General features: G+C 41.8%; 1 protein-coding gene across 7 annotated transcripts in view; it reads right to left on the bottom strand.

Moving 5' to 3' along the window:
• Fmnl2 (formin like 2) overlaps positions 1–26,638 on the bottom strand; it is a 289,369-nt gene that overhangs the window by 2,343 nt on the left and 260,388 nt on the right. For 3 of the 7 annotated variants that reach the window (XM_060390163.1, XM_060390169.1, XM_060390168.1), the window contains 12 exons: positions 24,499–24,811; positions 23,659–23,865; positions 17,972–18,096; positions 17,105–17,307; positions 15,558–15,792; positions 14,571–14,639; positions 14,385–14,465; positions 12,993–13,122; positions 10,424–10,587; positions 9,474–9,575; positions 5,827–5,925; positions 4,817–4,940 (listed from right to left, as the gene is read on the bottom strand). In XM_060390163.1, coding sequence (XP_060246146.1) covers positions 4,817–4,940; positions 5,827–5,925; positions 9,474–9,575; positions 10,424–10,587; positions 12,993–13,122; positions 14,385–14,465; positions 14,571–14,639; positions 15,558–15,792; positions 17,105–17,307; positions 17,972–18,096; positions 23,659–23,865; positions 24,499–24,811 — 1,852 coding nt within the window. Of the gene's footprint in view, positions 1–1,013; positions 1,108–2,743; positions 2,870–4,816; positions 4,941–5,826; positions 5,926–9,473; positions 9,576–10,423; positions 10,588–12,992; positions 13,123–14,384; positions 14,466–14,570; positions 14,640–15,557; positions 15,793–17,104; positions 17,308–17,971; positions 18,097–23,658; positions 23,866–24,498; positions 24,812–26,638 lie in introns of those variants that run through there. The other 4 variants (XM_060390166.1, XM_060390165.1, XM_060390164.1 and 1 more) reach the window with 4 other exon arrangements.

Genomic DNA, 26,638 nt, shown 5'->3' with positions numbered 1-26,638 from the left:
CAACAAACTTTTACCGCAAAATAAAAATAAAAAATAAAAAAAAAAAACTAAGACAGGAAGGAACTATAGAACTAGGTTCTATTGCTTATACCTCTTTAGATAGCTGAGGACAGTTTTTCATGAATTATACTACTTAATACCTCACTCCTTCAATAGTCTGCTGCCAGCTATTATGCTTGTACTCCAATGTACATGGGAAAGAGGTCGGACTCCCAATTTTCCAGTCTATTGTTAATTCAAGGCAGAATATTTGACATTTAAAAAGAATGCTGCAAATGAGTAATTCAAATTAATGCAGTGTATTCTGGGTGAAAGGCATTGCTTTAGTGGGATGAAACAGGAATTTTTAGGTAAACACTCTTGGTGTGAAGGCATGCTTTCATGAATATAACTGATAGTAGCTAGCATGCAGCCTTTTGGTGGAGTTAAGACATGATAAAACAAGGTTTCTTAATTTTTTTCCCTTTAGTATTTATCAACATTATTTAAGTTGATAGTTTTCATAAAAATCAATAATTGGTGAACATTTCTACAGGGGAAAAGTTCAACTGGACTCCAGTGGGACAGACCTCTTAAATTTGTCCCCAGTAATACTACCCATTAACTTCTGGCTCCTAAATAACTACAAATTGGCCCTTCTCAGTCAAACCAAAACAGTTATTTTAGCCCTCTCAAAAAGTGGTTTGGGGGTCCTTATATTAATCATTTGTAAAATTCCCAATCTTTGAAAAGCTGTGGATACCTTCCCTAGCCATTACCCACTGTATCTACCTAGATAAACCTGGTGTTAATGTAGTAACTTGAAGACAAACATGGATTAAGAGAAGCAGGTAGAATCAGCAGCTACTTTGCTGTCACAAAAAAATGTGAAGGCCAACTGAGAAAGGCACACATAACTCATATGAGGCACAAAGACTGGTAAGGTTCTCACCAGTATTACCCTTAGCAATAAATAAAAACCACTGAACTGCATATAGGAAAGAGGAGGAAGCTAAGTAAAAAGTGATGCTTGCCAGCTCTGTGTATCCTCCACCACCGGTGTGCTAGAAGAAATCCTTACCCTCGAGTGAACATTTGGAAATTTAGTGATATTATTCTTCTTTAAGGCTAAACAGAAAACAAAAACACAAAATGATGGTTAAGTAAAAATGGGATGAAAACAGAAAGCAACTCAACTTAGTGCTTTAACATTGCTAAGCTGGTTAGCTAACAGAGGGTGTGGGCCTTACTACAGGTGGTGGTAGGTTAAACAAGGGAAGGATAAGCACCTTCCCACCCAGCGTGATCACCCAGGTTCAAGCTGCTTTGAAAATTGGCTCCAGAAAGATAGACCACAGTCCAGCAACAGACAGCCAAGCAGATGCAAGTTTTCAGCCTGTTAATGAACACCGGTGGTTAACTGCAGGACAGGCAATGACAGTGACATCTTTTGATTCAAAGACAAGCACACCTAGCAACTACAATACAGAGAATAGTTGTGTCACAAAACACATACCCAGTTCCATGTCAATCTCAGTAAAGGAGTCAGTCAATGGCTATTGACAATTGGCAGTATGTTCTTTGTCTCTCTTCTAAGCAACTATGCGTACACATATTTGCTCCTTTTTAAGCAAATACTAAGCCCAGGAAATTACTTGGACAAGTCTTATACCTCCCCCTCCTGTTTCCAAATTTTATGAAAAAAGGCTGTTTTTCAATGGTAAATATACTATTTATATTTCTACTGCCACTGTGCTAGCAAGCAGGTCTAGCTGTGACCTCATCACCAAACAGTACTCTGGTTTGACATGGAACAGAGTTACTAGTGAAGGGATATGAGAAAGACAGTGGAGAGCTCTTTAGTCTTTGCTTGTACCTCCTGCCTTGCATCTCTGCTCTACTATGGAACTGCTGATAGCCAAAATTGGGCATGACAGTGAATAGAGGTCACCTGCCCAGGGCAGTGCTGTGGGGCCATGAATTGCTGATGTCAGCGTTTTCAAGATCTCCCCTCCCCCCATTTTAAGAGTTCCCAGCACAAAACTCACATTGAGTTCCAACACACTTAAGAGTAGGAGCTGAGAAAGGCCCAATTTGCAGTTGTCTTTAGTCTTTGTGTAAAAGAAGCTTTAGAACCTTTCTCATTTCAATACACAAGATGGATGATTTTATTTTTTTAATACAGGCAGGGGACATATTGCTATGGTTCAGGTGTGGAAGTTGGAGGACAGCTTGCCAGAATTGGTTCTTTCTTTTCACCATATGGGTACAGGGTGATCTTAGTTGTCAGCTTGGTAGCAAGCAAGCACCATAACCTGCAAAGCCAACTCGTTACCTGCTCCTTTCATTTTCTGACCACATCTTTAAAGTACATCATTTTATTACCATGTTAGCTCAGCATATGGGTTTTGAAGAAACAGTAAACCTGCTAGAGCACAGTAAATATGCAGTAATTACTGGTCTTAGTATTTAACTGCTGGTTGTCACTTTGCATTCAAATGTATTAGCCCCAAAGTCCATTTATTCTGAAAATTTCTGCAAGTGGTTCTATTAACTGTCATCCACCTCCATTAGCATTGCAGCACTGTGGATCATACATATATTACATTACTGAAAGTAGCAGTGAGGGTACAGTAATGACCAAAACAAAAGAATGCAGCATGAAGACAACACAATGTAAAATAACGTTCCATGCTAGCATAGTCCTAAGATATGAGGGTGGCAATAAGATATTTAAAAGCAAAAGAAAGAACCTTGTAGCAACCTTTTAATAGTATCAGGTGACAAAGAGCAATAGTTTAGTAATGGTATTCTTCAGTGAGAACAGGTTCGCAGAAAAACCGAGACCCACGCTTGGCGGTGCGAGCAGTAAAGGGCACAGTCTTCAGCACTGCATTGAGAATAACAGCCAGACAATAAACGAGTAAAAAGGCAGGAACTATAGCATTAGTACATGGTTAGTGTAAGAGGAAAGGTAAAAGAAAAGGCAGTATATAATCCAGTTCATTAATGTCAGAATAAAATCTGGAACTTTGAGGGTAGGGAGTAGAGTGAAAATTACTCCAAGGAAAAACTATTCTGGAGGTGGTCTTGGTTCTTTTTGTTTTTGAGGCAGGAGCTCAAATATACTCTAGTCAAGGATGACCTTGACCTTCCTTTTTTCAGTACCCTAAGTACTAGGGTTTCAGGTATGTACCACTATTTTTGAGTTCTTGTTGCTTGGATTTTTTTTTGGTTATTTTTTTAAGATTTATTTATTTATCATATATACAATGTCTGTGTACATATACAGAAGAGGACACCAGATCTCATTATAGATGGTTCTGAGCCACCAAGTGGTTGCTGGGAATTGAACTCAGGACCTTTGGAAGAACAGACAGTGCTCTTAACCTCTGAGCTATCTCTCCAGCTATTTTTGAGTTCTTTAAAGTGCCTAGTTGAATGCTTCCCTAGTCTCAGGTTAATCTTGCTGTAGCACTTAGGTGTTTAAATTGATAGAACATCCATTTTTACTCTTGCAGAGTAGATATTCCCCCAGTGCAGAGGAGACAGAAATGTCCCACAAGGGGACTCTGCAAGCCACTGAATAGTACATGCTAACACCATTAAGTACATGTGTTCACCATGAGAACAGATTGCTGTTTCCACTCATTTATGCTGCTTTAATAACAGGGAAGGAATTCTTTATTGATTTTAAAAATCTAAGCTATATATCCACTTAATTTCCGTGTGTTTGGGATGGTCAAAAAGTTCTGTGGTTTTAGAAGTTTGACATCCCCATTCACAATGCTCACTCAGTAAGTTACAAGAAAATTCAATAAATTATATTTTTGGAAAACCAGAATTTTGGAAATCTGAATAATAACTACACACTTAGTATTAAGGAATTGTTTAATTTTGAGTGTGATTATATTTTGGCTTTGTTTATAAGCATCCATCTTCATCTTTAAAAGGTGCATACTTAAATATTTCCAAATGAGGTTATAGTTATGGGGATGCCTGAAAAAGACCCAGGGGTTAGACCTTGAGGAGGAGGATAGGAGCACTAACATATACGTGTAACAAGACTGATCGTAGTTGTTTACTCTTGAGATGGGTGAGGAGCAACTGCACACATCATATAATTGTCTATACTTGAGCATATTTTTAAACCTTACCATTAGAGCAAAATGCTTTAAAGTATCTTAGCTGATAAGTATTCATATGCAAAAGACATTGAAGAAAAGTCAGTTACTGTCACTGCTAAACAAACCAGTAGCCTAAGTTACCATCCTGATCAGTAAGAGGCAGTATAAAAACCTGTACAATTGGTTCAAGCTGAAAGCATTAAGCTAGAGAAAACTCAAGCTGATATAGGTCCTCTGAGATAGAAGTCTATAGATTCATCCAGATGAAAGTAATAACTTGCTGTTACCATACTCCTTTTATTCCTTTGAATGAGTAAACAGATTTTTAAAGTGCATGCCAGAGAAACCTACATTGATTGTTAGTACAGAGAATAGATTCTCCTGCATTATTTCTACTAGGCAATCATATAGGAGTGGCCACAAGGAAAAATATGGTGAAGTGTGACAAATCAGTGGGAAACTTAGGGAAGAATACCTACTGGTCCCCACAGGTACAGAAGGGTCAAGATTGTCCAGGGTGTTGGATGGCAAACAATACCAAAATGTACTTCTAACCCTAGTTTTCAGTCTGGCTGCATAATTCTTAATCTTATTAGCTCAACTGAAGAGCTTGCCAGCTATTGCCAAACGGGACTGCAACAACTGTATGTGGTCCCACTTCCATGGGGCAGTGTGATCACTACAGACCATGAAGATGAAATACCCTTTACCTGTGATAATGTCTTCAATGGCGCCATCTTTTCCTTCATATACATGTCTGTTATCTTTAACTTGTCGTCTTCTTAACTCCGCAATTAACTCTTGCTGCTGTCTCTTTGATTTATGGGAAGGAGACTGAGAAGAAAGGCAGAGATTGATGATGCCAGTACCCATCTGGATTTTTTAAAAAACTCAAAAGTGTTCCTGAGCTTTATATTGAACATCCAACACTACAGACACCATCATCCCAACATTCTGCTTAAATGCCAACCAGGAAGCTTATAGAAGAAAACAGAAACTTTAAGCTATGAACACAAAGCCCAACTGGGAAACAATATAAAAGGTGTGTGTCTGTATGTGAACAGGTAATACCTACCTTACTTTTGAGATGAGTCTTTCACTGACCTGGAGCTCACCAAGTATGACAGGCTGGTTGGTAAGTCAGCTCTATCCGTCTTTACCTCCACAACTTTGGAACTACAAGGTTCCACCACCATGCCCAGCATTTTTATATGGGTGCTGGGGACCAAACTTGGGTACTCATGCATGCAAGGCAAGTTTCTTATTGACTGAGCTCTCTCAGTCTGTTGTAGGATGGATTCTGTGGCCATAGAGATAGCTGATAATAACATTTCTCAGACCTTTCAGCAAAAGCCTGCAAGCAAGCCTTCATGATCTTTACTCATACTGTTGTCCTTCATGAAATGCTTCCTTCCAACAACCCTCCTAGTATTGGTGGAGGTCTGTACCCATGAACACCATGGAGCCTTTCCTGGTTCAAGGCCCTGATCATCAGATAATCTTGTATGCTTTTCTGAATATACAGCTAAATTCTTGATTTCTGTTAACTTGGAGGTGCTTCACAAATACTCCCTTTCATTCTTGAAGTTGTTGAGTGAAGTGATGATTTTTTTTCCCACATGCCACGGGAAGGCAGTGGTCAGGATCTTGCACAGGTCAGCTCATACCCCTTTCTATTTGTGCTTCACTCAGGCCTCTCTCAGAAGCAGAAAATTCTTACCTTTGGGTCCTGCTGCTCCATCAGGGCTTCTTGCTCCAATAGTTTTTCCATGAGAGCTTGTTCCTGCTTTTTCCTCAGCTCATTTTCCTCTTCTGCTTGCTGGGGAAGTACCATTTTAAAATAAGATTGAAAATTGCACAAATGGAAATGATGACAGTTAAGGTTTCTTCAAATTTTTGTTTTTTTATCATTTTTTTAAAGAGAAGTATTTTTTTTAAGTATTACATTTATATTTATTTTATGTATGAGTACTCTATCTGCATGTACACCTGCACACCAGAAGAGGGCACCAGATCTCATTATAGATGGTTTTGAGCCACCATGTGGTTTCTGGGAATTGAACTCGGGTCCTCTGGAAGAGCAAACAGTGCTCTTAACCACTGAGCCATCTCTCCAGGCCCCCAGTTAAGGTTTCTTAAAGCCATTATTTGAATAATCCACAGTGGTTTGGGAATTAAAGTGAACTCAGTAAGATCCGTCATGATCACATTCCACTCTGATTCTGTGTTTACCGAATATGAGTCTTCAAACTAGCTGCTGAGCTACACCTCAACTAGAACTTTGCTGATGATTCTTAACCTACACAAATAATTTCTGAGCTCCACCCCTCTAACCACTGTTTTCAATTATTTTCAAGTGAGACTGTATTACTTCCAGAATCTTCCCACCTAATAACAGCTTCTCTGAAAGCTTTTGCTGGAGAAAAACTCTTATTTCCCTGGGTTTAAAGTCCCTTAAGGGCCTTACCACAACAGGATTCTTGGTTTCTCCCTACAACTCTCCAAATGAGTCAGAGTGACTGATCTGATAACTTGGAAAAAGAAGAGAATGGACCCTGCTCTCTTGGGTACTCTCTTGAAGTCTTCCCTGCCCAAGAGACTTTTGTTGATCTACAAACTAATGAAATGGTCTTCTGTCTGGCTTAGGAATTGAGTATAATATACAAGTTTGAGTCTGCGAATAAGGCTTGCATTTTGATGTCCATTTCTCTTTTAAAAAAGTCTTATTTCATAACTATCTCATATATGTGTGTGTGTCTGTTGCTTTTGTTATTGTTTCCTTTTGTCTGATATGAAGGAAAAACCGCAGTGTGTTAACTCAGTATCAGTTAACTTCCCATGATGCACCATGATCAGCACCATGCTAGAACACTGTTCAATATATGTAGGACAAAGTATTCTGTAATATCACTATTCAACCTTACCACAGCAGCTACAATTACTGCAAGGAATAAATAGTAAGGCAGAGGAGCACACTTATAGACAAGCTTGACCACACTATCCCAAAGATCACTGAGGGCAGCTTCTTTTTACCTCTGTTTCACAGATGTCCCAACTGAAGCCTCGAGCATTGAGACCAATCCCAGTATTTCCCAATTTGTTTTATAATTTTTACATATAATTTCTCTTCTGACCTTAGGCTTGGAAATATTCTTATTAAGAAATGTGATTATAGCACCTTACAGAAAGGTGACTGTAGTACCTCAAAAGAGCCTCTGGGGACATCCCTGCAGCTCATTAAGCATGACTACCCCCCTGCCACCCCCAGAGAACTACAGAGTACCAGTTAACAGCAGCTGGAAGGCAGTGGCTTCCTCAGCATACCATCCCTGTGCATCCTCCCACTAAGGAAGCTTTCCTTATGCTCTTAGCTTATGACAGGACTGCCATATTGGCCACGATTAAAGGAGGTAACTATTAACTCCTGCACACATGTAGCCAATCGGCAGCTTGGTCTTCATATGGGGTACCTGGCAAGTGGAGGGGAGGGCTTTTTCTAATGTAGACTCTTGCCTGCTTTTGGACCGCTTCCCTCTGGCAGGACTGCCTTGCCTGGCCTCAGGGGATGAATATATGCTCAATCCTAATGTGAATTGATATGCTGGGGAGGGCTAATTCGGGGGGGGGGCTCCCCTTTTCTGGGGGGAAAAGGGAGAGAGAAAGGGGAGGATTGGGAAGTGAGGTGGGAGGGTGCACCCTTGGGAGGTAAATAATTAATTTTAAAAAGAGGTAATTATTTTAATCTGAGTGATAGGCATAGGAATGAATCTCCAAAGCCATTGGCCTCTACTCGTTTTACAAAAATGCTTTCCTCATACTTCCATAGTTTTTTTTTCCAAGAGTTTTCATAAACTGCTCAAATCCTTTCTTTAAAATACTTTTCTTTCCTCAACCAACAAGACCAATGTTAAACATAAATAACTCCAGGTAATAGTTTGCTCTCAATATTTGTAGATTCCTCATCCATGAGTTTAATCAAATAAATTGAAAATCTTCAGAAACTTCACTTTACTAAACAGTGACAATGATTTTCTCATTTCTTAAATTACAATACAACTATTTGCATAATATTGACATATTGGATTGAAAGATAATGTACCCCATAGGCTCATATTTTTCAATATTTAGTCCCTAGTTGCTGGAATTGTTTGAGAAGTGAATTGTTTAGTCACTTTTCTGTTGCCATGAAGAGACACCATGTCCAAGGCAACTCTTGGAAAAACCATTTAATTGGAGGCTTGCTTACAGTTTCAAGGGCTTACTCCAGTTTCCTCAAGGAGAGGAGCATGGTGGCACACAAGCATCATAGAACTATGTGAGTGAGGAGTTTACATCTTGAGATGTAAAGAGAGAGACTAGGCCTCCCAAGGGCTTTTGGAACCTCAGAGCCCATTCCCAGTGACCTCCTCCAACAGGGCCCCACCTCTTAATCCTTTCCTGACAGCCTATCAACTGGTGACCAACCGTGCAAATACATGAGCCTACGGGGGCCAATTGTATTCAAACCAACACAGGAAGGATTAGGAGATGTGGCCTTTTTGCAGGAGGTGTCACTGGACACCTTCTAATGTTTCTACAGACCATTCCCAGTGTGCTCTCTGCCTCCTAATTTGTGTATCCAGATATGAGCTTTCAGCTTTTTCTCCAGCCCCCCCGTAACCATGCCTTCTCGCCACCATTATAAACTCTAGAACAGTAAGCCCAATTAAGCTCTTACTTTGTAAGCTGCCCATGGGGTTTTATCACAGCAATAAAAAAGAAACTAATACAGCTGGTGTATGAGTTAAAATGAATCTAGAGATTTAAAATGTACAGGAGGGTATGCACAAGTTATTTGCAAGTATGCATAGTATCATTTTATGTGAGGGAACTAAATAGTCTCAGAACCAGGTATAACCAAGCTTCTGAAACGAAACCCCATAGGTACTAAGTGTAAGAAGTCTCACAGCTCAGTCGGGTCTACACACAGCACATAGGTTCTCCCTGATGTGAGTCACAGCATGTGCTACTGACAAATCTTGGTTCATTTGACCCATCAAACAATTCTATGTACCTGTGGATTTTCTATGCCCTACACCTTGCCCTTCAACCTTCAACAGTCAGTAGCAGGGCAGTGGTGGTAATGGAGCAGATATGCATTTGCATTGGCTTTTTTATTTAGTCCCACACATGGCTCCGTGAGAAAAATGACCCATTATGGCCTGAGGGCCCTAAAAGCTCTCAGCCTTAGCAGGGCCAGAGATTGATCACCCAGATCTTCTGCCCAAGGCCAGGGAGGCCTCTGCAGAGGAGCCAGGTCACAAACACTTCTTGGGGAGGGCATCTGTTGGGAAAATAGAGAAGGCTATAGAGTGCTCTCCTACTAACCTTGTAGGCTTTCACAAATCGAACAAAGACAGGGAAGAACACAGAGGGTGGTGTTGTCTTGGGGTTTTCGCCAAAATACTTCACCACATCATCAAAGGCATCCTGGAAAGAAGCAAATTTTTCTTGAATCTCATTAGCTCCACTACTGAAACCAGATGCTCTGGGCCAGACAAGTAAAACAAAGAAGCTTGTTCTGATGCTTCTGTGCTGCCATGTAATTCTCTATATCACCTCTAATACCTCACTAAAGGTAATCAGAAAAGTACATAGTGGGGCACAAAACTCACCTCTAGGACCTCCTGCTTTTTCTTCCCCAATCCTATGTTACTGCGCGCACACACACACACACACACACACACACACACACAAATGAGGTATTTCTTCCACAAGCTTTCTAAAGCCCGTGAGTTGGAAGCAACTCTGGAACTAAATCCTACGTCTCTGATTCATACTCCTTGCAATATCACAATGAAAAATGATATTCTCTTCTGTGGTCTATCACAACCCCAAACCCAGAAGCTATCATTGTCTGCCTCCAGTTCCCGAGCACTCCACCTCCTGTTCTGTAATGGTATACACTGCACTCTGTTCTAGGTTTACTTGTATACCAGAGATCCTAGGGTGGTAGAGGAGTATGAAGTCTAAGAGCTACAGAAACCTTAAACTCCAGGAGTTTTGCTTTGGGAGCCCAGGCCTCGCATGTTGCAGACCTGTGCTAGAAGGAATTTAGGAACAAAAGGGCTTTTACAGAATAGCACTTGGAAAAGGAACTTTCAAGGACAATAAGAGGAAAATGAAACATTAGCTACATATGAAACTGACCCACTAACAGTAAAATAAGTAAAGACAGAGAGACAGATAGACAGATAGACAGATAGACGATGCGCCATTACTTTCCGAGCCCAGAGCCTGTGCCTTGGGTGCCCTAAAAGAGTGCACTCTCGGGCTACCTGAGCAATCTTAGCATCATCCTGCAGTTTCTTCAGCTTGCCCTCATTGTGAAGGATGAACTCTTTCAGCAGTGTGTTGTGGTCATGCATAGTATACTCCCTCTTGGTTAAATCCATTCCCCTCTGCAGCTCCTTGACATCCAGCAGAACATTTTCAAGGGAGACTGATGGAGAGAGAGCGACACGTCAGGAAACTTCTGCTGAGAGGAAGTCCAGCTGCTGATGCAATTTCTCAGTACTTTGTAAGGTTCACTTAGGACCCTTACAACCAGCTCCCACCTTTAGTCAGAAATAGCCTTTAATATGGGTAATTTATGAAAGTCCACTATCAAATACTACAACAAATTCTTCATACTCACTAATCCTACTGTTCATTAGCATACTTTGCTAAAGAGGAAAAGTGACCTAAAGTTCTATGGCCTGACATGAGTCACACAGTTCAGATAGCAAGGGAATGGGAAAATAATCCTAGCCTCCACTTCTTGTGCTGAAGACCAAGGTTCTATCCCCATCCAGCTTAATGGTTAGTTATAGGTTCAAATAGGCCCATGATTTTTTTTCTTTCCCCTAATCCTTTCACTTACTCAGGATGCTTTTGCGCTCCTGTAACTTTCCAGCAGAGGGCAGAATTTTACCTGCTGAACTTTGTTTGCATAGACTACTAAGACTCCAAAGCAACCTTGGACAGTTTTTTGTTAATCCTTTCTTGCTTCAAAGAATTTGGCATGAACCTTGCAATAGTTCCACTACCCAGAGCAAGCATACTTCTGAACTTTTATGAGCCACTTTCCCCAGAGAATTTGGTCTCAGCTTTGTTTTCCCTGTTCCTCGGCTTTGTACCTGGATGAGATACAAATCAGTATGTGTATTCTCCCCTTACTGGACCTTCACAATTGTATTCCCAGTGCTCCCCCCAGTTGTGACCCCATAATACTTATGACAGTGCCAAGTACAGAGAAAGAACTCAAAACTGCTGATGAGCGAAGGAGCAGCCCTATCTGACTACATTATGGGCATATGTGTTAGTCATTTAGCCTAGGCACCAGGTCAGCCAGTGAACACATCAGCCATTGTATTTTTCTCACAGGCTTTTGTCAAAGAAAAAATCTCCTTACCAATCTACCTGTGTTATTACTTACTAGGGTAGAATCTTAAAATTATATTAGGGAAATTGACAAATCTATGGGAGTGTAGCACATAGTATTCTTAGAATACAGAAACAATGGTCATTTCACTTGGCTAAAAGTCTGGGGTTACTTCTAGAATCTAATAATAGTTTATAATAAACACTAGTTGCTGATGGTTCAGTGTTGGGGGTTGGTCTGAACGTATTTTGATGCTAATTACTGGCCTCAAGATCTGGTTAATGCTCTATCCTTGTTGTGTAAACCTGCCTAAGACATTCTTCCTGATCAGTATGTGGGCAAAAGGTTTTCAGGCTTTGGGGACAGGAGGATCATGGGGAGGAGACAGTACAGAAAGGAAGAGAGGAGAAAGAAGCATGCAAGGATGAGTTAGCGTGGAGAAGGAAACATATGGGTCAGGAGAAAGGCTTTGAGGATGGCGTGGATGGTGAAAACACTTAAGATGAAAAATATAAGCAAGGATTTATAAAATTATGGATGGAAGGTAGCCCAGATAGGAATGGTTAAGGAGGAGGATGGCATTGGATAGGGATGGATGGACAAGTTATTGAAATAGCATAGGTAGAAATTATCTGCCCAGCCCAAGGTGTTATAAGGTAATTATAAAATCTAACAGGTGTCTGTGTCTTGTTGATTATGATAGCGGGTTAAATAATTCCACCGTAACAATTATAGGGCATAAACTTATACAACCTGATACCAATTTATTTTCAACAGATTAAGAAAATTACAATATGAAAATCACAGCCTATAACTCCAGGATACATTTACATATCATTTTTCGTTAACCCAAATATTCTTGTGAGAAGACAGAACATTAGCTGTCATAAGACTTTAGAAGTCTTGGTTTCTGGTCCTGATTTTAGCACTTTCCCCAGGTCATTTGGCCTTGCATAGGATAACCTCCACAAATGATCTTACCTATGATATGGGATTGCTATTATCTTGTACAACCCAGCTGTTACAGTTACATATAATTTAAATGAGAACATGTTAACTGTCAAAGCAAAGTAGCAACCAAGAAATACTAGTAGTTTACATACAATGCCTAGAAGTGCCACCCCTGAGAATGTGGAATGCCATGAAATCAAACAAAGGTATTTTTATTTCAGGAGTGACTGTTTCTCATCAGCATATCTCATCCAATAGCAAGAGGACAAAAGGGATGATGGATGAGCCATAGGAGAGGCACATCACAAAGACCTGGACCCTTAGAGAGAAGACACTTACAGAAATTACCTACAGGCCTACAAACACCTGCTCACGAGCGGTGGCTCCTTCCTAGCACATTCCAGTCTGGGAGGACTGACATACAGATCCTGCCTTCTGCAGTGGGTTCTGAAGAGTGCTTCAGCAGGGCATGACTCCCTCATAACTACGATATTAAACACCCCAAGGTAACACTGACAGCTGAAATTAAGTACCTGCAGCAGCTTTTTCCACATAATGAAGCTCATTATAAAATAGGGTAACTTGTTGATACTTTTCTTTTACGACATTTGATATATAGTGCAATAGTGTTTGCTTTCGGTCTGTTGACTTTGTATCTAAGAGCTGAAAACAGAAGGGGATATGGGTTAGGTGCAATAACAGACTTGCAGAAAGGGTTGGCAAAAAAAACATTCTCAGAGGAGACTGGAGAGTCAATGTATTCTGGAGAGAACCAGCCCATTGGTGCTTAAACAGCTTAAGGATGTGCTAGATGCCAGGGGAGACTGAGGTAGGAATGCTTCAGGTCTTCATCTTTCCTACAAGAATTCTCCCTGTCCCCGCATCTGCTACCCACCTACCTCCCTTAGGTCAAATGTGAAAATACTCCAGATGCCAGTGTTCTTCAACATAAGAACCAGACAGAGATAGAAGCTGGAGCCAGCAGGGATGCTCAGTGGCTCCAGAGGCAGCAGGTTGTCCCTCATCCCCAGCTCTGATGACCCCAAGGAGCAACAGCTGGCTCTATATGTCTAGTCATTTAGAATCTATGAGCTTTACCAACCTCAAACAGAAAATATTAATGAAAAAAAAAAAAACCCAAAACTATCTCTGTACCGACTTTTTTTGTGTGATTATTTGATTACATAATACCATGAAGCAATTACTTGAAAATAATGACATAGTACAAGGCATTATAAGTAAACTAGACATGATTTAAAAGTGAGGGGTCATGTTTAGGGTAAATCTGTACACTACAATACTTTATATAAAGGAATTGAGCATTTAAGATTTGGTATCCTTGAAGGTCCTGGGACAAATCTTCTAACAGATACCATTGAGAGGTGTCTGAGTGTATGTGTGTTTTATGACACTATCAATTAACCATGCCTCCCTTGACTTGGAAACCACAGTAGCCCTGCACAGCCTGGACATGGATGCATGGAAAATAACTTTGCAAAGGACTGCACTTTGCCCATGTAGAAAAACAGAAATTAGTTATATGTGCAATTATATTCTACTGTTTCCTAAACAAAAGTATCTACTTGTCTGGAAAATCTTCCCAAGTACTTTAAAAAATTAGTTCACTGTATTAACTGTTATCCTAGTCATTTTCCATCATACTGGAATTTGAGATTATTGTATCAAAAAATATGCAGTACTTATAATTCAGTTACTTGAGGAAAGATTTCTAGAAATGGAAATCTGAGTGAAGGGCTGTAAGTCCTAGGTCCTTCATGTCAAGTAGTATTTCAGAAAATGTATACCAACTCTCCTTTCTCCAACATCCCACCTCATCCATCCCAGAACAGACCCTCTCCTTCCACAACTTAGTCTCTGCAGCTGAATGTTCTTCAAGGATCTCATATTCCTTTTAGTTCACATACCAGATCTAAACTCTGAAGTTTAAAACCATAAACTGCTCCTCGTTTGCTGCTATTCATATAGTTTCCAAGGGCCAAGATGATCTGGAAAAGCAAGAGAGAAAAGGGTTCATCAGGACAGCCTTCCAGGTGCGAGAAGGCAGATGGCAAGAAAGCTCTTCATGAACATAACAAGAAAACTGCACTTGCCTCCAGAATTTTCTTGAGCTTCTGAGATGACTTGATAGAGACAGATGCTGCTATAATTGCGTGAAGTTGCTGAATTCCAGTCAGAAGGGAAGACAGGGGAAAGACTGTTAAAAACGGCACACTGGAAACCAAGAGCTCACTATGCCTTAGGCAACCGTAGCATTGCCTATGTTCTTCTCAAAAACTCTCTACGATGACAAGCAACATGGAAAATCATGCCTCTGTAGCCAACCCCTAATCAATAAGATCTCAGAGTAGGAGTTAACCGCCTCTTCTGGCTTAATTCAGTTCCGGGTGCAGCCATTCTGATCATACACAATTTATACTTTTAGGTCAACAGAGATGTCCAAGAATATAAAGGGTGGGAGATAGTGGAACGGCAGCAAAGCAACACTCTCTAGAAAGTCTCAGAACATGCTTTGAACACATATGCTACTGTAATCAATAACTAAGAGTTTTTGAGACACATTACCAAGGACAAACTGACATTTTTTGTTTTGTTTTATGTTTATGACATTCCTAAGTCTCTGCCAGACTGACACAGGGAAGGTAGCTACTATTTATCTGTACATCGCTCCAATCTACGTAAGCAAAGTCCCAAAGAAAAAACACCCTCTGGTCAAATCAGTGCTCCTAGAGATCTCTTGAGGCTGTTCACTAAAGATATGGAGATATTTTTAGGAATCAGAGTCACATTTCTAGTCTTGCCAACAAGAACTTGTTTTTAGAGTCCACTGTCCTTGTTTTATCTGAAATGCAGAGGATACTGACATAGAAAACAAATATTTTTTTTGGGGGGGTAGCAGTCATATATCTTAGATTTGGATTCACAATGTAAAAATCTGGGCTGAGGTCCAAATGTAATCTAGAAAGTTCTGGGAGGACTCTTTGGAACCCATATTACACTGAGTGTAATTCAGGGAGGTATATAAAATAATAGTGGCTCTATCTTTCCATACCCCTCCCTGCCAGAGCTGGTCAACTCACAGGGGTCAGCATCTGAATGCTTTCTGCAAAGTTCCCAATGAAGGCCATGATGGTCATTTTCTGCATGAGCCGCTCAATCTTACTGAACTGCATCATGAAACGGTCCTCATCTGACAAGTTCTCCAAGGGTTTCCTCTCTCGTTCGTAGAGCCGAAGCACTTTCACCTCATTCTCAGTTGGCAAGAACCTCATCAAACATTCAACAAAGTCAACCGGTAGGGTCTTCAAGTCAAACCTGAAATAAGTGACAGGTCAGTCCAGTCCACTTCTTCTGCCAAGTCAACAGGCCTTGGATTCTGGCAGCTGTACTATTGAAGTCCCATCCAGGTGCTGAGGCCCAGTTAGACAACTGATAACCCAGAGCATACTCAGTTTTTGGTGCTGTTATCTTAGGGCTCCAGGGTGACTATGGTCTTTAAAAATCAAGAGTAGGGAACAGCAGGCAGTATTAAGGCTGGAGCACAGGGCAGGTACTGCATGTCCAAAAGTGGGGCTTTAGACATTGGGAAGTACTGCAATCAAAGAGATCACCACCACACAGCTATAGAACAACTGGTGGGTTATGTTAAGGTGTTTCTATCATTACTTTGCTCTGGAGACAAACTCAGTCAAATTCCTGTTCTAGCCAGACAATTTGGATATAGGTACATACAATCTTTGTTCAGCAAAACAATGAAATTTCCCATATAGTAGTATGGCAAACAAGGTAGACGAGATTAAAACCAGACTGATGCCATGTTTCAATGTTAGAAATCAAAAAGGATTGCAAAAGACTGATCAGATTATGACCCTCGCCGAAGACACAAAATAAGAGCAAGTGATCTCCGAGGGTTAGGTAAGATCAAATACTGTAAAATGTCAAATTATGAAAAACAGTTTCCTAAAACAGCAATAACTCTTACCACTTGACTACAAGAAGAGTAGGAAGATTTTTCTGATAGATAAACAAAACCATAACCTTCAGTGCAATTTATAAATTAAGAAACAACAACAACAACAACAAACTTGTTTAAAATGACCAAAAAGTACTAAGAGCAATAGAATTCATATTTCTCTTGTAATGAATTAAAACATGCACCTGTATCATATTTGCAAGTGGTAGTGCCCTGTATCCAAAAGGTGCCATCAAATTAGGATTCAGCAAATCTGGATGCAATCCAAATCCTCAAGAGAAAGCTGTCCTCTTTCCCTTTCCTTAAGCTCTACCCCAGCCAGCTTTTTATGGCAGCACTGCCATAGGCTTATAGACAAGAATAGAGGAAGACAGTAAGTGCTGTCCCTATCCAGATGTTCTCTTTCTGAGCTGACAAACAGCAGGGGTGGATGTGGCACTTCCCAGGGGACCTTCTGGTGCAATGCTTGGTGTGATCTGATTAATCTCAGGTGGTAGGAAATAAGGGGAGCTCTCAAGTGTGAGTCCCAAGAGTTCTTCCATTTTTGCACTGAGATCTTGTCCCCCTATTTCTGCTCTCTGCTGGTTTGTAACCTATTTCCTTCATTAGGCCGAGCTTCCTAAAATCCACTTTCCCAGGGTGCCACAAACTTACACATGAATAGCTTTGCATATCTCGTCAGCAGACTTTCCAGCTTTCCTTAATGTTATGGCAAGATTTTTGGCTCTATTTGCTTCTAATAATGTCACTTTACTTGACCCCTTCTGTGTTATTTTCTGCTTGCTTGAAGAAAGATCAATGGCAGGACCTTGGGCTTTTGTTTTGAATATTTCCTCAAATTCGTCCACATTTAAATCCTAGGGAGGACAAGGAAGACATTGGCAAATTGGGTCATACATTAAAATTAAGTTATTCTCAGTTAGAAAAAAACTCATCATTTAGACATTCTCTGAAGCAAAGATCCATTCTGCTGAGTGCTTATTCTGCATGGCTTGCTGTACTTTTCCTGTTTTTGTTTGTTTGTTTGTTTGTTTTGTTTGGTTTTTTTTTTGTTAGAATGCTCCTACCTCATGGCCAGAAGTGAATGTCCAGAGAATTACTGACTCTAACAATCCAATTCAATTGCTTTTGATAATTGGTTTACACAGACATCTGTCACAAGCTAAATCCATGAAACCAGATAATCACTACAGTCACTGAGTCCTTAACCAGCATAGTTCAATAAAGACTGTCTATGTTCATATTAATTAAAGGACAGGGTTGTATCAGACATATATTTTGTGGCAAACACTAAGAATATGCAAAACCATTATTTTAACTTAACTTGTTAGACATAGTTTTGGAACCCTCTTATAGAATAATATACAATTTAGTTTTTGGATAGTGCAAACCCATTTCTTTTTTGTATTAGAATACAGAAACATTAGATTTCTGTCAGTGATGCTTACAGGCAAGCAGGAGAGCTTCCGTCATTCTACAGCAGAACATGTAGCTCTAGTTTATAAGCAAAGAGAAAGATACCTCTAGGATCCGCTCATCATCGATTTCATTGAAGACTGTGCCATTGATCTGATTTGGCTTCAGAGCAACCCAGTTAAACACTGGCATTCTGAACTTCGTCTTGATTGGTTTCTTAATTTTCACAGCTGAAGATGTCAGAGATAATGAAATTAAGACCCATCTAGAATCTTACAACCTTCAGGAACAATCAGACAACAGTCCTTGCAGATGACACTTTAACACTGGAGGAAGATGGCAAGAGGCACCCGGGTGATGGTAAAGATAGAGGGCACCTGGTCTTGGCCAGAGCCATTCAAGGTCCCCATTTGGTTCCCTGACACTAAACTGTTATAAAACCTGTCTAGGGGTTAGGAATTGAGTTTACTGAGGCCATTAGACTACTGCTTTCTAGTTACAGTATTAGATAATGTGATTAGATAGCAGAGGAAAAATACTACCCTAAATTTTGATGCCTTCAACTCTTGTTCCTAAGACATATATTTACAAGTAAGCTTTAAAGGGTGGTCAGAGACTGCAGAGGCCTGCCTAACCCACCAGGAATAGCACATAAAGAATGATACTCTTCAGCCAGGAAAATGCATTCCTGTGGGTGACTGTGATAGTAAGATCACAATGGCTGCTAAGTCATTTCCAAATACACGAAGGACCATCAGTGACCTATATCTAAGAACAGTGAAGAAGACAGAAGGGGTACGCAGAAATGATAGTGCTCCTTGGGAATGCCAAAGTCCCTTCTCTCCTTTTCAAAGGAGTCAGCTGTTGTTATCTAGACATTGTCAGTGAACTTGTTAAATGTACTGAAATAGAGAGGATGGGGTCTAATATTTATGGGCTAAGGGGAATGCAAACACCTCTCATTTTGAGAACATGAACATAAAAGATAAACCGTTTACAAGTCTTTATCTTATTCTACGTCATAAACAAGGCTTTCCGAACCACTTAGCTATATACATATATACACCCCTATATCTGTCCAGGGCCCCACCTGCCCACAGTAAGCTTCAATAGTCACCATTATTAGCAGGTAAGGGGAGAGAAAGTTAATGCTCAGGACAGAACAAAACAAAGACAGCTTTTATTTGGCAGGCTACCTGCCTCCATTGATGTTTACTGAAAAGGGAGGAAGCCGGTGCCTCTCATTCCTCCAGAGTTACAAAGGCCACAGAAAGAGAAGGAGTGTCATCAGATAAATCCACACAGAAGCATGCAGCAACACAGAGACACAGCTCTTGCCGAAGTGGGCTTTTCTATGTGGAACCCTCATCCCCATTATCAACAGGGTTAGATTCCTGGTCACGCTGACTTTTTGCCTACCCTGCCCAGGAGAACCAATGTCCGATAGAGACAAAGGCTTTCTCTAATAGGCCCTTCATCCGCAAAGGTGGTAGTACGGAGATGATGGGGGGAAGTATCTCTTCAACCCCTAAGAAAATTTTCCTGACTTCAGCTAAGCACAGAGAATAGGAGCTAGCAGGGCCTATGGGTGTTGATGGTACACACTGTGACCCCAGGATTCAGACTACAGAAAGCGGCTTTAATGGGTGGTTGCTCCACACAATAGTGCCACAGACAGTGGGAGGGTCCTGGAAAGGTACAGCCAACAGTCTTCCCTCATTCTCCTTACTTCCTTAGACTACAGTCCTCTCAGAGTGAAAAGGTTAGAGCTGACTATGAAAGCTGAATGCTAAGAAACATTCTTTCTCTCAAAGGGAAGGACTGGAACATGGCCTGTGAATCTAGGCCCTGCCTAAATGAGGACCTACAGATTCAGCTGAAACACATGGGCAAACCTGGAGTCACAGTTAGCCAACACCCAGACTACCTGGAGACACAATGTCAAATGCAATGGCTCAAAGTAGGATGGAGAGTGGAGAGATGTCAAGGCACAGGGTGACCAACAGAACACACAGCAAATACTCAACACGCCTGGTGAGGAGCAACCTACAGAAAAGCTTGATTGGCCCATCTTTTGTGGAAGCAGAAAGAACAGAAAATACAAAATATATATATATTAGATACAGTTAGAATCAAGTGGCCCAGCAGTTCACACTCTTAGCATTGAATTCCATGCTTCGTGGACACATTCAGCAGCACAAAGCCAAAAAGTCATTCCCCTGCCTTTGAAGACTCACTTTGTGTTTTTGTTTACGTTTCTGTATTTCTCCTCCTCTCTGGGAGAAAGAGAAAACAAAACAATATATTTCTCTGTATAGGCCCCAAGCAGCCATAGTGAACTGCACTAGCTATTGCATAGACTGTAAACACATTCTTAATAACATAGAATGAGCCACAGTCAGACGCTGAGAGGATTCAGGCATATCTTCTCAAAGCAAAGCAAAGGCCATCATCAGCATGGACAGCCTCCCACAGGAGAGGGAATCGGGGTATTCCACTAGACCTGAAGTTGTGTTACACGCATCACTTGAAGATGTGAGCGAATATATTTCACAGTACTAAGATTTTCTTTATAAAACCCAAAGAATTTTCTCAACTAGAGATACACTATGGGGTCTTCCTCCTGACTCCTGGCTCAGACCACTCCTGCCCATTGAAGAGACAGATACCCTGATACTCTGCCACTGTGAACCTATGGGCACAGGAACCAGAGGTACTGGTCCTCAGTACTCAGCTCTGTGTCTTACTTCTACTGAGACAACCTAATTCAATCAGTTAATTATTGAACATATAGGGAGAATATTTTACAAAATCAGCTTCAGTTACTATGCACTGAATGCCAAATTAAGGATGAATAATAGGGAGATTAGAGGCCCTGCAGAAAATGCCTAATCCCACATTGATAAACACTTAGAAGGACTTTATAATCATATAAAACAAGATATATCTTGTAATCATTATCAGACATTTATGTGCATAGGTGTGAGGGTGTCAGCTCCCCTGGAGCTGGAGTCACAGACAGTTGTGAACTGCCATGTGGGTCCTGGAAAATGAAACCCGGTCCTCTGGAAGAGCAGCCAGTGCTCTCAGCCACTAAGCCATCTTTCTAGCCATTATCAGACATTAATGAGATAAAGGGGGCTTCTTCATTCTCACTTGCAGCCCTGTACTTTGCCTAAGAACAATGGAGGCTTGTACTTGAGAAGATCCTGAGGGCAGCGGTTATCAGCTGAGCACAGAGCTCCACACCATAAATTTAAAATACCCCAGAAGCAATAACTTCTTTTAAAAGTAGTTGCAAAGGCTTAACACAAAACAAAACAAAACAAAACAAAACAGAGGACATGGCCCTTCAGGAGAAAGCCGCTTCGGACTTGCTGCCTCAGACTGCGCCTCATTTCCCTGGCATGGTATCTTAGTTCTGCTTAGCTCATGTGAATGCAAGCGGATGCTGAACCACAGGTTAGCTTTAGCAATGGAGAAAGAAGCAGCTCCAGGTGAGGCATGGTGGACACATCTCACAGAGAAGACTCATCCCGGGGCTACAAGGAAAGCTTAATCAGTGGCCCAGGTGCACAGGACAACAATGGCATCCACATTCAGTCACCAAGAACAGCCTGGCAACAGAACAGATACCCAGAGACGGTATGACGTTTGTTATTTACATCCATAGTCCAACAGTCCATGGTGACTCTCTTCCACCTTTCCTCTTCGGAAGCAATAAAAGCTCTAGAAGAAAGTAGTAAACATGGAAGATCTTGAAGGGTAGGAATAAGCCACGAATTACCATGAAATTGAAAAGGTATCTTGGTACCCTTGATAACTCTACAGAGGTCAGAGCTGCAGAAGAATCACAGATCAGAGGAGGGCAAATCTGCTTTAAGAAACAGTCAGATGGTGGAAAGTGTTTTAGTTGCCTGGAGGAATTATCTCTGAGGAAGGTGAGGGGAGCAGATAAAGCTGCTGACAAAACCCTTAGAGGGATTGAGAAGAAGAAATCCTATGGCAAAGACTGTCCTTCAGACTTGAATACATCAGAGAACACCATGAAACTAGAGCACTGGTTCTCAATCCTCCTAACACTGACTCTAATAGAGCACCTCACGTTTTGATGACCTGCCCCCAGCCATAACATTATTTCATTGCTACCTTACAACTCCAATTTGTTAGTTATGAATCATAATGTAAATATCTAATATACAGGGTATCTGATAGGTGACCCCTGTGAAATGGCTGCACGACCCCCCAGTGAGGTTGTGACCCATAGCCTGAGAACTGCTGAACTAGAGGCTAGTTGGGTACCAGCTCACAGTAACTGAGAGGGTTCAAGAATGGGTGGAAGTGTATCGCAGGGACAGGCTAAGCTCAGAGCAAAGCTACCCAGTGTCACAGGAACAGCCACCTCACAGCAGAGCTATCCAGTGTCTCAGGGCCAGCTACCTTAGACCATGGCTACCCAGTAGCCCAGAGTGGAACTTCAGAGCATTGCTAGTATATTGGTTTGCTTCTTTTTTTTTTTTTTTTTGGTCAACTTGACAAAGGAGATTCAGTTGAGAAAATGCCTCCTTTAGGTTGACCTGTAGGCAAGCTGTGGGGCATTTTCCTGATGACCGATTGATGTAAGAGGATCTGGCCCACTGTGAGCTGTGCCACCCCTAGGTTCTTGACTGAAAAGGCAGGCTGAAGGAGATATGAGGAGCAGGCCAGTAAGCAGCATTTCTCCATGGGTTCTGCATCAGTTCCTGCCTCCAGCTTCCTGCCTTGTGTTCCTGCCCTACTTTCTCTCCATGATAAACTGTAAGCTACAATAAACTCCCCTGGGTATGCTGTTTATCACAGCAGTAACCTAAAGCAAACTAAGACAGTTACACAAAATCACTAGGATGGCGTCCCAAAAGCAGAGCTGCCTGGCATCACGGGGTGGCAACATCACTCAATAGAACATGACCACCATCTCAGAGGAGAATGACACAGTGAGCATCACAAGGAGAGGCACCTCCACTCAGGGCTACCCGTCATGACAGAGGAAACTAGCCAGTATCAAAGGATGGCAACGTCAAAGCAGCCGTTCAGTGTCACAGGACAGCCAGCTCATAGCAGAGATCCCCGGAGCACAGGATGGCAGCCTCAGCTGTGCTGCCCACAATCACAGGGACAGCACCTCAGAACAACCCCAAACTTGCAGCGACACTCTCACTGGAATGGCTCAGGACTAAAGAGTAAAACTTCATTTCTTAGAGGCAAAAATAGTAACTTATTTCAAGGCTCTGGAGCAATTCTCTTCCTCTCCCTCACCGGCACACCCTTATCTGCTGGTGAGCAGGGGGACATGAATTATTTGGAAGCTTTTCAAATCACAAACTGCTGCTGTTCCCCTTGAGGCTTGAAACAACTCTGGCAAATTTTGACACCTACAGATGCCTGCAAGTCTGTATGGGGCATTTACTCAATGGCATGTTCTCCTCTATAGATGACACTTCCAGTAGCTTAAAAGAATGACTCTCAGCATTAGCACCTAATCCAGAGCTTGTGCCATGGGAGGTAGAGACAGTGGAACGCTGAGTGACAAGGTCAGAACTGCTAGGAAGAGTGTGTGACAAATGTTCCCTGGAGGACAGTAGCTCCCGTGCAAGACAACTTCCCCTTCACTGGCTACATGAGCAGGAGTGGCCTTCTAAGGGATATGTATAGGTGAGGAAGACCTAACTGATGAGAGAGCAGCTTAGTTCTCCAGAGAGAAAGAAATGGGGACTTAGCACACAAGTACCTCAGGTTTCACTCTGTGATCTCACCTGCTAATCCTGAGTTGAAAACTACTGTGGGCGAAGAAGTTCCAGGCAGTGGGGGTGCAGAGGGAGGTGGGGGTGGTGGTAGAGGAGGAGCTGGCACAGTCTCAGCTGCAGGACCTGGGAGTGGGGGTGGGGGCGGTGGCGGGGGAGGGGGCGGAGGTGGTGGGGGAGGAGGCGGCGACACAGGTGGTGATGCTGGTCCGTTTTGCGCTGGAGAAAAGAATAACATGTGATGAGCACATAAAGCAGGAGAGAACTGGGCTCGGCCAGATGGCTCATCAGGTAATACTAGTTAGATCCTGGGAGCCCACGTGATAGTGTGACAAGTGGTGACTCTACAAAGGTGGCCTCTGGTCTCCACAAGCATATTGTGGGATACGCTCACATATATACATCACTCGTACAATTGTAACAATAACAAGCAAATGAAATTTTAAAAGAAATTCTTTAAAAAAAAGCACATGAAAATTAAACACTTAAAGTGGAAACATCTCCCTACTGACAAATGGGGAAATAGTATAAAATCAGTAACGTGAAGGTTAACAACCTTGATCTCCAACTTCTGTTGTAACTTATCGTATCTCCATTTTGTGTGTGAGTGTGAGCACAGGAGTGCAGTGCCTGCAGATGGCAGAGGCACAGACAGGTTCTCTGGAGTTGCAGTTAAGATAGTTGTGAGCCACTTTACGTGGGTTCTGGGAGGCAAACTCGGGCTGTCTGGAAGAGCAGTACAAGCTCCTCACCACTAGGCCATTTCTCCAGCTCCTCAAAAATGTAATCTTTCTTAAGAGGAGGAGAGGGACATAAGAAGGTAAATATCTATCCCCCACCAGGACATCTTACCTGCTTCAGGCATGTCTGATGACGGAGGTAGTGGTGGGGGAAGAGGGAGTGAGGGTCCTGAGGAGGTGGCCCCTGTAATTGGTCCCGCATAGCTACCCACTGCTAGTTCTGACCCCACGGGCAATGCTCCAGAGGCCACAACTGGCAGTATGGCAATGTCCCCATCCCCTTTCTTCTGAATTTTAATGGTCCCTTGTTTCTCCAGTTCGTGAATCTTTTTTTCCAGGGTAGACTGTCTTTGAATGGCTTCTTCCTTTTCTTTGACGATTTTCCTCAATGTGTGAACTTGGGTGTTTGCATCTTTGTAGATTTCCTGCAAAAGAGGTCATGGTCAGGACTTTGAGTTCATAGGACATTCCCAGGTAAACCTTCTGGATAAGCCAACTGAGGGAAACAAGTGGAGAGAGAACACACATTCTGGCATTCGGAAAACTGTGGAAGTCAGTCAGAACATATGGAATGAGTCCCAGTAATTATCAACTGAACTAACAATGCATGCAATGTATTCTAGCGTTGACTCTTGTTAATGAAGTCCTTTCCATTTAGCTAGTGGAGTTAACTCCACTTTTCCTGGAGGCAAAAGAGAACAGAGCAGTGATAACTTTGTCCCCAAACAGGATTTGAAATATCTTGCAGGTATCCTGGTGGTTCAGCATGCTTTCTGTCACTAATTATAAAGTGTATTTATAACTCCTAGATACACATGGACTAATAAGAGACAAAAGGGGCCTAAATCTCACTTTGATAGAAATCAGACTAGGAGGGGGCTGGAGAGATGGCTCAGAGGTTAAGAGCACTGTCTGCTCTTTCAGAGGTCCTGAGTTCAATTCCTAGCAACCACATGGTGGCTCACAACCTCTAATGCCCTCTTCTGGGATGCAGCTGTCCAAACAGATAGAGCATGCATATACATAAAATAAATAAATAAATAAATTCTTAAAAAGAAGGAAAAGAAAGAAATCAGACTAGGATTAAAACCCCTTCAAAAGGTGAGTGTGGTGGCGCACACCTTTGATCCCAGCACTGTGGAGGCAGAGGCAGGCCATCTCTGTGAGTTTTGAAGCCTACCTGGTGTGTGCAGTGATTGTCAGGCCAAACAGGGCTATATAGTGAGACCCTGTCCCAAGAAGATACATAATAAATGAGCAAGCAAACAAACTCTGCAAAGCCAGAAGCGATCTATTTATGAGTGACAAGGGGCTGGCTGCGTAGCTGGCTTTCTCTGGTCCTTCTAAAGCTCCTTGACTGAGCTTAGGGCAGCAACTGCTAGAACATTTTCCCTTTGGTGATACATTGAATGAAACAACCCAAAGCGTCCCACCTGTCTTTCTTAGAGTTTATAAGACAAAACAAAGTTATAAATCAACCCAAAGGCTGTCCTGGCTTCTTCTATTGAGAGTCCATGGATATTCTGGTGCGGGTGACTTTGCGGAGCTGAACTCACTGTCTGGGCTTTGCACATGTTACCTCTCACCACAGACCTCCAGGCAGGGGACATTTCTTACAGCCTGTCTATCATTTATAACCTAAGTGTCTGAACTTGAATGGAGTCCATATGCTGCAAGAAACACATAGCACAGAGCTAAGTGTATGCTGTGTCAGAAATCGAACAGCACACACAGCCATGACAACCATCACATAAATGTGCCCTCATGTTAACCGTGGTGTGAAGGCAGGCCATGTACCTGAAAGCCCTCCAGGCATGTGGGTTTTATGTCCTGTACAGTTTCAAACACATGGATGGCTAGAACTCCATAAATGACTGACATATCAGGTAAAATGCCAGTAAAGCAAAAATACAATTGCTAGAATTATCTGATTGTAAAATTCATCAGATTTGGGGTTTGGGTGAATACCGGTAGGTCTAACCTTTACTTTGTTTCCATAGCAACCACCAAATCTGGTAAAGCAAAGAACTACAATAAAGCCCAATAAGTAATAAAAATAAGTAAGTGGCATGAATTAAATTCATGCTTTGTTTTTATTTACAACCACGTGGAGAATGCATTCAATCAACTCAGCCTGCCCCAGATAGAAACGCATTGCTGCTCCCAACATCTGTGATAAGGAAATACTGAAGGCGGGTTTGAGCGTGCACACATGTGCGTACACACTTGATGTGTACTTTTGAGCTTCACCT

This window comes from Meriones unguiculatus, chromosome 8, assembly GCF_030254825.1.
Source record: "Meriones unguiculatus strain TT.TT164.6M chromosome 8, Bangor_MerUng_6.1, whole genome shotgun sequence".
NCBI lineage: Eukaryota > Metazoa > Chordata > Mammalia > Rodentia > Muridae > Meriones > Meriones unguiculatus.
The sequence above is the reverse complement of the archived record's forward strand: the minus strand, read 5'-3'. Positions and strand labels throughout refer to the sequence as shown.